At 35.6% G+C, this 17474-nt stretch overlaps 1 protein-coding gene, 1 long non-coding RNA gene and 1 other non-coding gene across 3 annotated transcripts in view; 2 read left to right on the top strand and 1 right to left on the bottom strand.

Moving 5' to 3' along the window:
* Positions 1-463, bottom strand: part of LOC111509343 (uncharacterized) — a 31385-nt gene extending 30922 nt beyond the window's left edge. The window contains exon 1 of the transcript XR_012467093.1: positions 245-463. This is a non-coding gene — a transcript (uncharacterized protein). The remainder of the gene's footprint in view (positions 1-244) is intronic.
* Positions 464-1145: 682 nt separating this feature from the next.
* On the top strand, positions 1146-5015 carry LOC141485212 (uncharacterized). The gene is made up of 3 exons (XR_012467097.1): positions 1146-1217; positions 3798-3958; positions 4611-5015. It is a non-coding gene; the product is annotated as an uncharacterized lncRNA (long non-coding RNA).
* A 9852-nt stretch (positions 5016-14867) lies between these two features.
* On the top strand, positions 14868-16624 carry LOC141485297 (uncharacterized). The gene has a single exon (XM_074181701.1). It carries the CDS (start codon positions 15907-15909, stop codon positions 16555-16557), a length of 651 nt encoding a protein of 216 aa, XP_074037802.1. The 5' UTR covers positions 14868-15906; the 3' UTR covers positions 16558-16624.
* Positions 16625-17474: the final 850 nt, after the last annotated feature.

Raw genomic sequence — 17474 nt, 5'->3', positions numbered from 1 at the left:
GTCACGCTGTATATCTAGGTCGTTGAATATTTTCAATCCATAACAATACATCCGATCGGTTTTGGCATATAAGATACTATTCAATAATTCAACTATAATATAGCGTTTACATCGTTTAATCTCTCAAATAACTGAAATCTTCCCAATCAAACATTCAGTTACTCGCCTGAGAAATCATTCAAACAATTATTCAGAAAATTTAGCAGACTGATTCAATGCATATAAAGTTTGGAAAAGTACTTACAAATGCCAAAATGAATACGTATATCATCAATTGTGCTGTCGATATCATCTCTTTCACTTACGAACTCTAAACGATGTAATTTTTTGATATTTGATCTATAATATTCAGGTTACCTCTTGGGTAGTTCCGTAACTTGACCAGTTCCTGTCTTTTATCGTTTTCTGAAATTGATTACATATTCAGTGGTCAAAATTGTGTTGTGTAGCGGAAATAATCAAGAACAAAAAATTATCATTGGGAATGTTTTTTATTTATTAGAGTTCTCGAATGATAACGATCCTATTCTTGTCTCAAAAACCACAGATTGAAGTTATATATTTCGTTAAATTAGAGGTTCATTTCAAAATTACAGATGTTTTATGCTGTTTTCCTTAGTTTTCCAGCTGTTCCGAGTTTGAAGTCAAAATTTTGATTTTTCAAGTTGAAATTTCTGTGAAACAAAAAACACAAATATGTGACCTTCCCGTACTTCCATAGAGTAAATGAATATTTTTCAAATGTTTTTTAATATTCTTAGATTTTTCATCCTAGATCAACAGAAAATCTGATCACTTGTAATAAAACGCAATGCATAATAATTATGAACCACTGAAGAGTCCAAATTAACAAACTTTGCCTAGAATTTTTTTGTGATACACTGTTTGGATCCTTTGGTGTAGTGATGAATATTACTGGAGTTTTTTCCCGACACCAAACCGTTACTTCAACACCTCGACACGTGTTTCGATCACCAAGTGATCATCTATTGAATATTCAATCTGTAGGCAAAATATTGTAACATATCATTTTTCCACTTTTCATTTCATATTGTTTGCGAGATAATCTGAATACGAAAAAACCTTTTTTGTCAATTTCAATTTGTAGATTGTAACATACCAATTATTTAAATTTTTATTTTCACAGATCTGGAATTCTTCAAAGCAGTCTGCAGTAGTATTCCAAATGAACCGTGTTAGAAATCACACGTTAAAAGGTAAGACCTCGTTAGTCCAAGTTTCTCAACTTCTGAGAGTTGTCGTTCGTATGGGGGCGACAGCTCATTAACGGAAAAACAGATTTCAAATAAATCATAATTTGAATGCTGACACCTATTCAAAGTTCATATTGTTTATTCTGATTCATTTTACAGTAAGGTATACAAATTGACGTAAACAGTCATGTGCAGTCATAAACGTGTTTTTCATAGTGATTAGAGTAAAGCGAGGAGTGAGGTACAAACAAATATATCTACTTGCAGTAACGTCATACTTAGAATCGGTGGGCTTTGTGTATATGTTTGAAGGGACCAATGGAACAGGTGGTAACATAACCTGGGTTCTGAACTGAACTCGATTCTATGTATGTACGATGGAATTTTCAAAGGGTCTTTTCTGATAGAGAGCACGTAGTGATTATTCAATCAGACATTTTGATAATCATCCATCAGAATAATTTTCAACTATTGAGGTCTCTACAGATATCAATCATGTTTTGAATTTGTTAATTTCAACAAATCCTAGAGTCATCATGATTTTTTCACAATAGTTTCTTGTATAGTAGTTCTTCTTCCCTGTGGGTTGGGCTGCCTATCGGGCGTCCCCAGGTGGTGGATAGGGGAACGGCCAGAGGACTGAAGGCCCTGTCCGGGAAGCCAATGTGGCCTTACGGACGGGGTTGCCGGTTTCCTGGTCAGTGGCAGAAATAATTTGGGCAAGGGGAACTAAAACCTCCCAGAAACCTTTGCAAAACATGCCACCGTGGACCAGCCTACCCAAGCTAAGATGTAAGGAATCATGCCGACAGCTGAATGGCCGCAGGGTGATATGCGGTCACGAACGATCCCCTTGGGGAACTAGGCAAAAGCTCACTGTAATCAGTCCACCTCTGGTAATGCAGAGCTCTGCCAGAAGTGACCAACTCTTCCCTTGCTACTCATGGGAACACACATGAATGAAACAACAAAAACAAAAACCAATTCCGAGAAGTACTCACCTCAATCTAAGGTGGTGGCTGGGGATGTACAAAAATGTCCACCCCAATTTACCGCTTGGAATGAGGCTGGACGTAGCAGATCAACTTCAACAGTAAGGACACTTCCTGTGGCGGGCGTCAAGAGCTCCGCCTTGAATATAGGCGAAGAATCGGCTGTCCCTGCAGGAAAGCTCCCTCACTTGTGCCCCTCCACAGAGGGAACCCCGAGAAGGTTGACAGTATTATCGCTGCACCTTCCAAAACCTTTGCGGAGGCCACTATGAGACACCTCAAGGTTGCCAAAGAGAGTATGTGTTCGGCGAGTCTTGGCCTACACCCGCCAATATAAAGGAGATGTATCCTAGTGACCTGTTCACCTTCCTGGAAAGGACAGGATGGACGATGACCTAGGAGAACAACTTCTCGGGAGGATGTACAATGGGTCACATGTGGCCTAAGTGCTGTGAGTCTACACTCACCCTCCCCACTTCACAGATACCCGATAGTTCTTCTTCTTCTTAGTTTTGGTCTCAGCTTCGAGTTTTGGCGCTAGTAGTCATTTTATTACAGTGTTGACTAACAAACATTTTGTCCAGGGAGTATAGGAGTCTTGTTTTACACAATATTCTTCTTCATTTTTTGCCTTGTTGATAGCTTTTACTAATGTAATAGCCAAAAACCATATTCACAAAAACATCAAGTCAATTAAATTTACAATAATATTGTTTCAGATTTATATTTAATAATGCACGCTTCCGTTTCTATTACTTGTTTACTTGTACTTTTGATTTGGATTTTTATGACGGTTGTCTTAGATATAAATATGAGTTAAATGAAAAATCCAACGGAATATTTAATATTTATATTAAATATAAATATTAATATATAATATTTTCAATTCACGTTTTCAAATTTGAGTTGCCTTATCAGGAGATGTTCGTTATTGATTTTTTAATATGATATAATTGCTATTTGTAGTTGAGTCCATATCAATGACGTATCATTATTTTATTGATTTTCCGTAGATTTGACGTGTCACCCAATAAAACCGGCATTTTATAAAAAAACGAATAATGTTTGGAATATGGTTCACATTCGATCTTCTTCATCAAAGAGTCAGTTATCACTCGAAGATGATTGTGAACACTTCATTTGCATTTTCTGTGATTGACATTTAACCCATTTGGAGTCACCATGATTTGTTTTCCTTGCAAATGAACTAAGTTATATTTTTGTATTGAAAAAAATGTAATACAAAAGTCGGAGATGCATTAGGTCAGACAGTACAATGTTATACAGAAAAATTCAATCTCACAAATCAGATTCTGATCCATGAAAAGGTTGCAATTTTGAGATGTGCATTGGATCTATTCAAATTTTCTAATTCATAAACTACTTTGGACAGGGCTCTCCTGATGTCAAATAATACAAAACGTGATGATAATTTGACATTTCGTTTCCGGACTTTTTCACCTACTTGAAAAATATGCTCAGGTTTTCTCAAGTTATAGTAATAAGTGTTTCTCTGATATTAGCTTTTCAATTTGTCTTGCGCTTCAAACAGAAGGTAGTTTTCATAACTCTTCACTATACGTTTTTCCAGGTTGGAAATTATTGTTCAATTCATAATGGATGACATCACCATAATATTTGCCATCAGCTGGAACAATCCTACCAACAGTAGCAGAATTAATGGCATGCTGAGTTTTTAAAATTTCCTCATTCCACTGTTTATTAGAGTCTTCAATGAAACACTTAAAAGCTGTACGTATTGTCCTATTATTTATCTTTATGGGATTTTCATTTCGTTGATAACGACAAGTGTACATTACTTTAAGAATTTTATATTTCTTGATGAAGTCATTAAACAATTGACCATTATGAGCAGTTGCACTATCTAACAATAAATCTTGGAGAATACCAAAAGTTGAGACAACTTTCTCTAAAAATGTTGTGATAGTTTAAGCTGTGTCGTTTCTGATAATTTTCATTAAAATAAACTTTGAAGAAAAATCTGAAAAAACAATCTGGAATTTATTGCCCTTGGAACTTCTTGGGAAGGGTCCCATAACATCATTGACCGATCAAAATGAAAAACTAGCTTTTTTTCCTGCTTTATCAAATAAAAACGTTGAACATTAAAATATTTCGGACCACAGCAAATGTGACATACTCTGACATACTTTAAATTATTTTTTCTCATTTGTGGCCAATATAATTGTTCTGCCACCTATTTCAAAGTTAAATGAGCAGAAGCAAATTACTTTCTGCCTTTGGTCAAGAGGTATTAACGATTTCCATTCGGAATTTGTTCTTAAAGCAATGTTTCTGGGAGTATGCTTATGAATATAATTATAATCCATCATCCACAGAAGATATTTTCAGGGTTTCATATAATGCCTTTTCTCATTTTCAGGTACCAAGGTTCAAGATCACTCAGAGATATGCCCAGAACAGAAACGAACAAAGGAAACTTTTCTCATCTTTTTCAACTCCAGAGCTTGAAGAATTGACTACAAATTAGAGAGGTGATAAACTCATTTCTGTAGCAAGTTCATATGGTTTTTCAAATCTATATTTTCGAGAATTATCATGTGTTAGATATTTTCTAATGAAAACATCCTGACGGTCTGAATCATGAGTCTTCGTTACTCGTGTTTCCAGATTGTACGAAGGACAGTTTCTTTTATAAAAATAAGATTTTTCACAGTTTTGACGAAACTTTTTTCATGTCCTCTACACTCTAGGACATAGGAACTTATGACCAACTTTCCACATCCATAACGTTTAACAGGGAAATGTGACGAAAACGTACTTGCTTGAGTCTGACATAACTGCTTGTTGAAAAATGGAGATTTATTAAATGTTTTTTAAATCTTGAATTGTTTTTTATTATTTCGATTATTTCCATCCTCACCTTCGAATAATGAAAAATCAGATATAAGACAAATCACTGACTCAGGTGGTAAATATTTTTGTTTAATCTGTGAAGCTTGATCAATTTTTTCACAACAGAAATAATTTCCTGAATGCTATTAATGTCATGTGAAATCAATGGATCAATGCATTTCGGTAGAATATTTGTCCTGATTCATCATGATTACCTGGTTCAGTTGAACTATTATAAAGGCTTTGTATTATAGCCACATAAATGTCGATAGGTTCATCCCGACCCTGAGTTCTATTTTCAATTTCCCAAGTACCTAACTCCAATCGAGAAACTAATTCAAGCCAATTATGCACTCCATCTTTGATAGATCTTTACCAAACTGAATCTCTTCCCGTAAATAAGTCTATGCACGAGTTGAATAGTTCAATTTCCGGAATATTACGAGAAATTAAAAGTTCCTCTACCCTTTCTGAGAATTAATTTGAACTAGATGAACCATCATACTGTGATCCCCATTCATAAACTGAAACCGGTTTTCCAGCCAGTAATTTTGAACATCTGGAATCACGTTTATTGCTTACCTTGCATCTAACTCTATACAAGATACATGCTGCATAAGAAACCTTATCAGTATCAAGTTGTTCAGGAATTTGAATACGTTGAGCCCTTCCTGATGAAGAAGTTAATCTAGATTGAATAGTATACCTTGGGTCAAATGAAGGATCTCTGAAAACAAGAACTAATGATCCTGAATCAGAAAAAGTTTTATTGATGAATGCTTTTTCAACTGCTGCTCCAAACTCATTTTCTATCGACTATGATAAAACATTTTCATCTGGTAATAATGGCCAATATGACACGTGTGAAAGTAACGATCCTCCTAGCTGCTATAATTGCACAAATAACGGTTCTATTTTTCCTTCCATTTCATGTAACACTATAAGAAATTGCATTGAAAAAATTCCGATGATGAACTCTCAAAAAAGATAAACTCAAGATAAACTGAAGAAGCTAGCTATTCGCACCAGCAAAACGTCAAGAACAAATTCCAAAAATCGACAGCCTTCAAACTCAAATGAAAATAGTAACATTGCAGCCAAGGTTATTAGAAGTTTCATAAATGTTTCAAAGGATGGAGGCATATCTCTTATCTGGTCTTTAATTCCTTTTAGCAGGTAATTATGAACTGCAATCATCTTTTAGCTGAAAATAAGAATGACTCATTTCACGTTCGAGTAATATCAGATGTTCATTTTCCATTCAACTCTGAATATGTAATACAGGCTGATTCACGTTGGATGGCACATTAGACGTTTCTGGTGAACCAGACAACGGATCACTTTGAAAATTTAATGGAGGGCATATTCGGACATTTTCTAGCCAACTAAAATATTTTCGACAATGCGGTGTTGCCGCTTCTATTAGAAAGCAGTAGCAACTTTGATTTTTCAAATAGAAAACTGTATATAATATTATTTTTGGAATCTTCAATAATTGCCCGACAACTTTTTTTGATATTTCCCTATACCTATCTGTTACCGTTTTCGAAATAAAAATTAATTTCAATTTTTTTCTTCGAAAATCATAACTTCTAAAAATGCCGATATCTTTTAGTTAAGAAGTACTATGATATCAAAATTTGGTTTGGAGTTAGGTGATACTTGGACACTTTCCACACGTCAGCCTAATCTCCGTTACTTCAATACAGGGTGGTAAAAAAATACAGTTTTTTCGTTTGCTTGAAAAAGTTGCTGAAATTTGATTATTTTAAATGGAACACCCTGTATATTATTGAAAATTCGGAAAGCTGCTGAAATTTGCTTTATTTCTATGTATATTATACCTATACCTAACTAGTCAAGTTTCTGACTTATGAACATTTATTTGTGAAAATGTCCCTTCAGAATGGTATTTCCATTCGGTATTTGGTAAGCAGGCCATGATTACTATTTGACAGTAGCGTTGTGACATTCTCCTAATAATATCGACATTTTCGTCACTTCAGAAGTTGCAAATACCTACAAAACGATGGAACAAAACTATTCAAACGAAGTTCTTATGAATTTGTTTATTATTTTTGGACAGTGTGACAAAATTATCAGCAGAACATGTAGAAAGTTCAATGAAATGTATCCGAATCTACCGCCAATGAACCTCAAGAAATTTATACGAATTCAGAACAATTTCAATGCATTTGGATCAACTTTAAAAGCACCAAGAAACTTGCCTCGACCCGTAACTTTCGAAGACAACCAGATTAATGTCTTAGCATACTTTCACGCATTTCCCGAGTCATCGATAAGAAGTGCTGAAGAAGATTTGGGTATAAAATATTCATCGGTTCAAAGAATCTTGCGAAGACATAAAATGCATGATTATAAATTCACCAAAATTCAAGCAATGAAGCCTCAAGATCCTCAACAGAGAGTAGAATTTTGTGAAATGTTGTTGACACGCATTCAAGAAGATCCACTTTTTTTAAATAAAATTATTTGGACTGATGAATCGAAATTTTCGAGAGAAGGGATTTTCAATAGAAAAAATCGTCATTATTGGTCCAGTGAAAATCCTCACGTCACAAAAGAAGCCGGATTTCAAGAAAAATTTAGTTTTAATGTCTTCTGCATGTTGATGGACAACAAATTGTGGTACGTGATATACGAGGAGTCATTAACATCCAGAAGCTACCTGAATATTTTGGAGAATACTGTAGACAGTTTCGTGGATAATCTGCCACTCGAAGATTATCGAAACTGTTGGTACCAACTAGACGGAGCTCCTGCACATTGCACAAGAGAAGTGAGCGCAGAACTGGATAGACTATTTGACGATCGGTGGATGAGGCGCTTGGGACCATGGAATTGGCCGATCTTAATCCATTAGATTTTTATTTGTGGGAAATGTTTGAAGAAAAAGTTTACAAAATACCCGTGCGTTCGAGAGATGAATTGTTAGAAAGGATTGCCCAAACATTTGAAGATTTGGATCCCAATGAAATCAGATCTGCCACCACGAAAGCAGTCAACACCCGCATTTTAAAGTGCTTGGAAGTGAACGGCCAGCGATTCGAACATATTTTGAAATATTCCACATGATTGTTTCACTTTTTTATAATTATTCATATCAATATTTCCAATTTCAAGTTTCTTGGTGCTTTTTTAAAGTTTATCCAAACATATTGAAATTGTTCTGAATTCGTATACATTTCTTGAGGTTCATTGGCGGTAGATTCGGATACATTTCATTGAACTTTCTACATGTTCTGCTGATAATTTTGTCACACTGTCCAAAAATAATAAACAAATTCATAAGAACTTCGTTTGAATAGTTTTGTTCCATCGTTTTGAAGGTATTTGCAACTTCTGAAGTGACGAAAATGTCGATATTATTAGGAGAATGTCACAACGCTACTGTCAAATAGTAATCATGGCCTGCTTACCAAATACCGAATGGAAATACCATTCTGAAGGGACATTTTCACAAATAAATGTTCATAAGTCCGAAACTTGACTAGTTAGGTATAGGTATGATATACATAGAAAGAAAGCAAATTTCAGCAGCTTTCCGAATTTTCAATAATATACAGGGTGTTCCATTTAAAATAATCAAATTTCAGCAACTTTTTCAAGCAAACGAAAAAACTGTATTTTTTTACCACCCTGTATTGAAGTAACGGAGATTAGGCTGACGTGTGGGAAGTGTCCAAGTATCACCTAACTCCAAACCAAATTTCGATATTATAGTACTTCTTAACTAAAAGATATCGGCATTTTTAGAAGTCATGATTTTCGAAGAAAAAAATTGAAATTAATTTTTATTTCGAAAACGGTAACAGATAGGTATAGGAAAATATCGAGAAAAGTTGTCGGGCAATTGTTGGAGATTCCAAAAATAATATTATATACAGAGTGTTCCATTTGAAAAATCAAAGTTGATACTGCTTTCTAATAGAAGCGGCAACACCGCATTGTCGAAAATATTTTAGTTGGCTAGAGAATGTCCGAATATGCCCTCCATTGAATTTTCAAAGTGATCCGTTGTCTGGTTCACCAGAAACGTCTAATGTGCCATCCACCGTGAATCAGCCTGTATATACATAACCAACCGATTACAGTTCCTTCGCTCCATTCCTACTTGAACCAACCTATTGTCAAAGAGTTCTTGTGATAATAATTACCGGTGTAGGCAATCAGTAATATTCTGACGAGATTAGGAAACACAGGGGAAGCTACAATCAGAGTAAGTTCTTGCCAATACCCAGAATCCGTTGCATTCGAAAACTCGGTTATCTATCGGGAGAGAGTACGTGATGGATAAGATCTGTGTTTCGCGATACGCCTAATATATAACTTTCCCAACAGCCGCATAAAGGCAAATAGCCTGGTTCAAAGCGATTGCTGCACTCCTTTATCTCCGATAATGTGTCTATTACTACAGGAGTGAAAACTTTGGATTCCAGCCCTGCATGTTTTCCATTATAAACGACCTCGATTATTAACGTAGATGGAATTGTTGTGTATCCTCTGAACCTATTTCATGATATCAGCAAACTATTGGTCTTGTGGGGATTCTATATCGAATAATAATTCGCAGTTGATCAGTGCTGCAAGGCTGAACCATTCGACGAACGATGTCAGAGCTTGGCTTAGCCAAGAAGATCAAGTCTTCTGTCAATACCTTAGACGGAAAGACTCACTTAGGATTTTAGTCTGTATAGCTGGGTTATCTGAATACATTGAACTCAAATTTATTATGATTATGTGTGAAAGTCCGGTCTGAGAAATTAATCTGTTTCTGTATCTCTGTTTCGAGTGTTAACTGTATGTTTCTATTAAGATAATTCATAAATGTCATAAATTGGTTGTGTAGTACCTCTGAAACAGGCGAGAATATCGTCTACATATCTGTACCAAAAATGAATATGTTTTTCACCTAGGTCGGAATTTACTTTAGTGGTCTCCAAGCTGTTCATTAATATATCTGCTGAACGTGGACTAAGGGGTGATCCCATTGGTAAACGTGAATCCTGTTTATAAAATTTGTTAAAGAACTGCAAAGAGTTCTATAACAAACAACAAACTGCCTGAAACAGTAATTCTGTTTCAGGCATACATCGAATACGTCGAAATTTCAAATGAAGTGAAAAGAAAACATTGATCGTTTCTTGATGGTTCTCAGAGAGGATCACGATCAGGAGCTGTGAGGTTTGAAGCAATAAACCCTGGGCTAAGCCTCTGTATTTTGTTACTGAACAGAGTGATGAATTTGACCCTCTGATATTTTTTATCCAATTAAAACAAATAGGTGAACCTTATTCATGTTTAATTGGAGTGCCTCCTGTGTAAATGCAATGAGTTGAACTACAGTGAAGGGCATTGAAGACGGAGTACAATATTTTTTCAATTCACTGTAATGAGACCAATTGATTCTGAGATCCGTTTTCGAAACTTTTAATTGAATTCCCGTATAGTGTGTCAATTTAAAAACTTACAATGGGCTATATCTCATGAACGAAAGCTGGTATCGAAAAATGCTTGAAACCGTTTCTAGTATAGTTAGGGGGAACTGAAGTGACATGGAAGTGAACTCACCTCCATCAACCCCCTAGTCCCCACCCACCAAAACTCAAAAAGTTCAAATTGCAAAGCCCTACTTGTGATACTTCATTGAAAATACTATAAAAAATGCTATCCAATGGTATAGGGTAAAGTAAAAATTGGGAAACTTTGGCTTAAATGGAATATTTAATGAGGTTTTTGTTGAACTACAAATTTATTAAAAATGTCAATTAAGTAAATGTTCGAAGTGGGTTCCGTTGTTTTGTAAACAATAATACAGCTTATTGTCAAAGTCTGCACGAACTTTAAAATCAGCCGGCTTACTATACTTTTTTATTTGTAATGCTACCTCCCGGACTATTATTTTAAATGATAAGTATCCATCGATACTTTTTTTTTGTTAAATAAAAACTTGACTTGCCGTTTTTGCAAAACAAGTTGGAAAGATCTGTTTTTTGGGTACTGTCAGAGTCAATGATTTTTTGTTTGTTTGAGACTTTCAAATGTCATTAGTTTTCATCATTTGTACGATCTGTACTGTCATTCAGCTGTAGTTGTCACGATGGTTTACAGTATACCAGTGCGCGTGGAGATAATTTTCATATTTGCCTCCCAGAACCAGTGTTATTTGAAAACAGCTCAAATATTTCATGAAAGGCATCCGGACAATAATGTAAGTCACGTGTACGTCCGCGATTCAGTTGAAAAGTTTAGAGAAACGGGATCAGTGCAAAATAAAAAAAGGAATGCCCCAAGATTATTGAATGAGGCAGTCCAAATTGAGGTCCTTGAAAATTTTGCAATGGAGCCTACTGCATCAACACGTCAAGTATCTGCAGTGACAGGACTTTGACATGAGTCGGTTAGAAATGTGTTGAAATTACATAAGTTTCACCCGTGCAAAACACAAATTCTTCAAGAACTAGGCGATGATGATTCGACCGACGAATTGAGTTTTGTGAACTCATGACTGAAAGGATTCGCGTTGAACTGAGAATGTTGAAAAATATTTTTTTCAGTGATGAATGTACTTTTATGCTGAATGGCAATGTAAATAAACAAAACTGTCGGTACTGGAGTGATGCGAACCCGCATCGATTCAGAGATGGTAACAATCAATATCCTGAAAAACTGAATGTTTGGGCAGGAATATTAGGCGATTTATAATTGGTCCCTTGTTCATACCAGGCAATTTAAGTGGGGAGATTCATCTCGATATGCACAATCTTCAATTGTGCATGAATTAGAGAACCGAAGGGATGACCAAGGCAACCTAGCTGTAGACGAAGATTTGCTGCACTTCCAATAAGATGAAGCACCTCCTCACTATGCAGATTCAGTTAGGCACTGGTTGGTTACTAATTATCCGAACAAATGGATTGGAAAGAGAGGTCCCATTCAGTGGCCACCAAGGTCACCAGACTTGGCGCCACTCGACTTTTTTCTGTGAGGTCACCTCAAGTCAGTTGTTTATAAAACTCAACCTGCGTCACTTGGGGATTTGCGAGAAAGAATTACGTAAGAATGACGCGCCATTACTAGAACAACATTTGGGCAAAGTTCGTGCCGCATTTGAAAATAGCCTGTATTATTGTTAACAACACAACGGAACCCACTTTGAACATTTACTCAATTTGACATTATTAATGAATTTGCAGTTCAACAAAAACCTCATTGAATATTCCATTTAAGCCAAAGTTTCATAATTATTGCATTACCCTGTACGATTATTATTTATACTATTGAATAGCATTTTTTATAGTATTTTCAATGATGTATCACAAGTAGGGGTTTGCAATTTAAACTTTTTGTGTTTTGGTGGGTGGAGCCTAGGGGGTTGATGGTGGTGAGTTTTCTTTCATGTCACTTTTGTTCCCTTTCACTGTTCTAGAAACGGTTTCAAGCATTTTTAGATATCAGCTTTCTTTCGTGACATAGAGCCCATTGTGAGTTTTAAAATCGACACATTGTATAAATCAAAAGTCAAATCGTGCCCCCGTCTTCGCAAACTGGAAAGCTGGTAATTTCAACCTAGGCAATACTGTATTTTCTTATTGAAAAAAAAAGCAAGAGTACATCTAGTTTTCGAGACAGAGAATGTTTATTGGAATTCCTAGCGACCTTTGTGTTACTGGGATAACATTTTGCTTTTTTTCGAGGATAATATCTTACATAAAATTCAATAACTAACAACTGTTATATGCAATAATCGTTACTATATAGCTAATAGCCAGTTGGCTGATGCGAGTATTTGAATTAAAAAAGTACAACTTCCTCATAATTTTAACTAGTGGAAGTCACCTGATATATTTGAATTATAAGTATGAGTTTAACAAACATATACCATTCAGCCGAACCTGAAATTCACATTGGTATTATTTTGTATCAAAAACATAAAAATGTTGATTGGTTGTGGTGGTTTCAAGGTTGTGGTAGGTGCTGGGGAGACTGTGGTGGTCCATGGTGTAGAAGAGGTAGTCGTTGATGTAGATGGAGTTGGAGTAGTAGTAGTATTCGTTAGAGTTACGACGTCAATCCAATCATTGTATATCTGAAAGCCATTTCTGGAATGTGCCTGAAAATGAAAACGATTCGGTTTCAGGTTAACATTTGTCCAACAAAATATCAAGGAATTGCCAAATCACAAGGATTTTTTTAATAAAAATAATTGCTAAGATATGTATTAATTTTGTACACGTGGGATCTTTGTATTACATCAGCTTGTCCACGAGATATTGTGAAATGCCCTGAATTGATATGGAACGTTCAGGAAAATTGTGGAATGACGAAGATAAGAAATAAGAGCTGTGAGTTTTACCCTCAAACAAGTTTCAGATCAGTCGCAGAATATTGAAAAATGTTTGAGTGTCCCACATACCATAACATCCCAGAACATCTTGGAAAGTTCTAGAACTAGGTCGAAAATCGTCGAATCGTCGAAAATAATCTGAAATGTTATGAACATTACGTAACATCTCCGATCATTGTTTAACCACCAAGGACGCTATATATATCCATCCATGAAAATAGTTTCAGTTTCTACCTGGAAAACGTATTTTTTAAGATATAAGGGTTGCAAACTTCGCCTTCAAGAAATCTCTAGGAGACTTCAGAACATTCAAGTGTGATAGAGAGCATTTCACAACATTCCATAACATTATAGAATGTTCGAGAATAGATTGGAAAGTTTGGGAATATCCTGCTACCCCTAAGATCATATTTGAATGATCAAGAGAACCAAATGGTGTAGTAATCCATTATGATATGAGGGCTGGAAGTGTCACACTCCAGAAATTTCGAAAAATGTTCTGGAACATTGTGTCATTGTGGAATGTTCCAGATCAGTCTCGAATGCTGTAAAATGTTCAGGAATATTATGGCTATTCGACGTCCTTCTATGTATAGTTGAGTTATCCATTGGTGGGGATATATGAAACAATATCTGTTGACTGTCGACTGTTTGAAGAACAATATGCAGTGAATTGATTAGTTTTATCACCACAGCACGACTAATCATTGATAAAATTGCCATATTACAACCAATTTTCACAAAATATTTTGAAGTCATACGTTAAAACCTTCCTTCATGATCACTCCGCTCATTGGTGAAAACCATATGAAATTCCGTTTTGTAGTTTTTCAATTCATCGCGACAGACATGGTAGGGAACTTCAATTTGTGAGGTATTCCAAAAACACTTTATTGTGAGATTTTCACTAAATTTAGTGAAAATCTCACAATAAAGTGTTTTTGGAATACGTTAGTTATGGATTTTCATCAAGTATCGGCCGATTCCATCATATATCAATTTGTGAGATATAGTGATTATTGATTTCGGTAATTTTGCATCGGCAAAATTTTCATAATCCAAATAAATTGATAGTTATGAGAAAATCAGAGAACAATGTAGCAAATGAAAATTAAAAAACATCATTCTGTATTATTTGAATATGATGAGTATGATATCAAGCGTTCATGAAACGTTGGAGGTGGAGCTTTTGAAATATATTTTGATTGAAAATGATATATCACTGAACTGGGTTTTTCAAAATATTCACTATTATACAAAGAATGTTGTAGAAGCGTGACGTATCAAAGTTAGGATTTTCAGTTAGAAAAGTACTTCAAAAACATATAGATACATACAGATTGGTTCAAAGTTCTATTCAAAACATTATTCCAAAGCTGATTTTTTCAACCGTTCTAAAATATCATGAAAATTCAGTTGAAAAGTTTCATCAATCATGAGAATATTTTTATGTATATATGTATTTTCCCATAATTTTTCAACTACGTGAATGGAAACTTGGGAACTTCTCTTTCTTAAGTAAACTCCTCTTTGGCAGCACTATCTGATGCACTATAATCAAGCAATTCGTTAAGCCGGAATTACATTATTATGTTGTGGTGTATTGTGATGCTCTCTAACGTGACGGTGAGTGTACAGATTAGTCTGTCGTGTCGGGGCGCGTTCTGACATTATTTCGAGTCGATACAGTGGTGGCCTTTGAAGTAAACACATGCGAGCATCTACAATGCTTTCCTCAGATTTGGAGAGTGATATTCGAAAAAAACCTTGCGTGTCTGCTAACGTGAAGTTTACTTTAAAAGAAAAAAGAAAATATTGGGTTCATCCAGTAAATGATCTTAGAAGTAGTCGAAGCGAATATCATTTACTAGTGATGAAGAAAAATTTCATCAATATTTCAGGATGTCAGAAAATCAATTTGAGTAAAGTATGGTAGAAAATGATATTAGAAAAATGCAAACCCGTATTTTCTAACAAGTTCAATAAGATTGTTCGACATTTTGTGCACAAATAAATGCAAACGACTATTCTCTAGCTAGTTAACGCGTCAGATTAGAAACCTACTAGTGTGGAGTCTTCTGACGCGTCATAACCCCACCATCGTTCTGACGCCGATCGGAAATCGACCGATCGCGTCCCGACACACTGCACTTTGGTAATATATTTCTAAACATACTGAGACATGTGAATAAAAACTAGCACTTTCTAACTAGCATATGTTAGGTCTAGTAAGTATTTGGTCAAATCAGTGTGAATAAAGATTTGCAGAATATACTAGGGCAAGTCTAGTAGAATCCGGAAAAACCCAAGCACTTACTCGTGTGGTAGTACATGCTAGACCAAGTAAATGCTAGGTTTTAACGTTCCTGTCACGACACGTTCTCCCCTCCACTACCTTTCAGTCAACTACACATCGGCAGCCCCTCTCTCACTGTGTTCAACCATGTGCTAGAAGATGTATTCATCATCAGAAGAATCTGACAATGATTTCAATGAAATAGAAAAAATTGATCGCACTCTGTTTGTACGTCTCCTTTCGTATCACATTATCTTACTCAGCAAATCAAAGACCCCTGCTGTGATGAATGCTAAGAAAGAAGCTTGGAAAACCTCACGTTCTGACTACTGTGGTGCCTTTGGGAAACAAGTTACTGTAGGCCAACTAATAAAAGCATTGAACAATGTGAAGTCTACCGTCAAGAAGAAGACTGACGTAAAAGTGACGGGAAACAGGAAAATAAAACTACAACCGTGGGAAAAAACATTCTTGGAGTTGATAGAAGATGTTAACCCAGTATTCCATGAAATCCCGGGTAATATTTCAATTGGCACAAGTGCCAGGCCCCCAGTTCAGCAACCAACCAATGATGACATCCAAGAAAGTTTGCCGAATACAGAAACTGAAGGGAAACCAAATGAAAATAAAGAATCGAAGAGCCAAGAAACAAAGAAGCCGATGAGAACTAAATCTGATGCCGACCACCACAAAAATAAGATCAGAAAAAGTGAAAAAATTGTGTCGAATCATGAAGTAGATGAAACTAAAGACCTGTCCACACCGCACTTGCAAAAGGATTGTTTTGTTGCAACAATACAAACTGAATAAGATCAAACTGGAGAAGGAAACTATATTGTTGGAAACCGTGAAGAAGCAAACCGTTGAAAAGTCTACTAAAACTGATGTAACTGTTGATAATTACTATTCACATAGTAATTAACTGTAAGCTACATAAGTTGTATTTTCCTTTGGATTGTAATAATGTAGGATTCTTAGGATTATAACTCTTACCATTGTAATCAAATTTGTAATTTGAAATAATTCAGTAATGGTGTGAATAAAAAGTAGTATATAAAATAAGATGATTCATTTCAGTAAATTAACAAAAACCATATCCCAAAAAAAAAAATGCAAAATTGTGTGCAAGTAGGTGATTGCGTGAGAAAAACATGAGAATGTTACTCAGTTCAATTTCACAAAAACAATTTATTCAATGAATATTCAAATACGCCATCAGATTGCCACGCTTGTCTTTGCCTCTTAATGTTGTGTCGGGATTTTCATAACGAACCACCCCAAGATCCCCATACGCAAAGTCATCCTTTGGCTGCTTGGCAATGTTGTGTAGCACAGCGCAACTGACTACCACTTGTGGAATGTTGTTTAATGTCAACTGATCAAAACACCTTTCTATTATAACCCTTTCTCTAGCATGGATAGGATTGAACTCTCGTTCTTGTTGCGTTCGTAGGGGCTTGAACGGTGTAATCAATCACGGCGATAAACCGTATCCTGAATCTCCTAAAAGACAAACTGCTGACACGATGTCTCTGACATGACTATTCCTCCACACTCTGTCGTCGTGAACACTGCCGGGCCACTCCGCACTAATACTTGTAAACTGTTCCAATGCATTGCATGTTGCCTGAACATTTATACTAGGATATCCTTTTCTACAAATATACTCATCACCGTGCAGCCCAGACTTTTGTATCTCAATTTGAGTACAATCAAGGGCACCAATT

Source organism: Leptinotarsa decemlineata, unplaced genomic scaffold (genome assembly GCF_025532065.1).
Source record: "Leptinotarsa decemlineata unplaced genomic scaffold, Ldec_3_MD MMD2_tig00026314_RagTag_RagTag, whole genome shotgun sequence".
Taxonomy (NCBI): Eukaryota; Metazoa; Arthropoda; class Insecta; order Coleoptera; family Chrysomelidae; genus Leptinotarsa; species Leptinotarsa decemlineata.
Note: the sequence above shows the minus strand (reverse complement) of the source record. Positions and strands in the feature narration are given on the sequence as shown.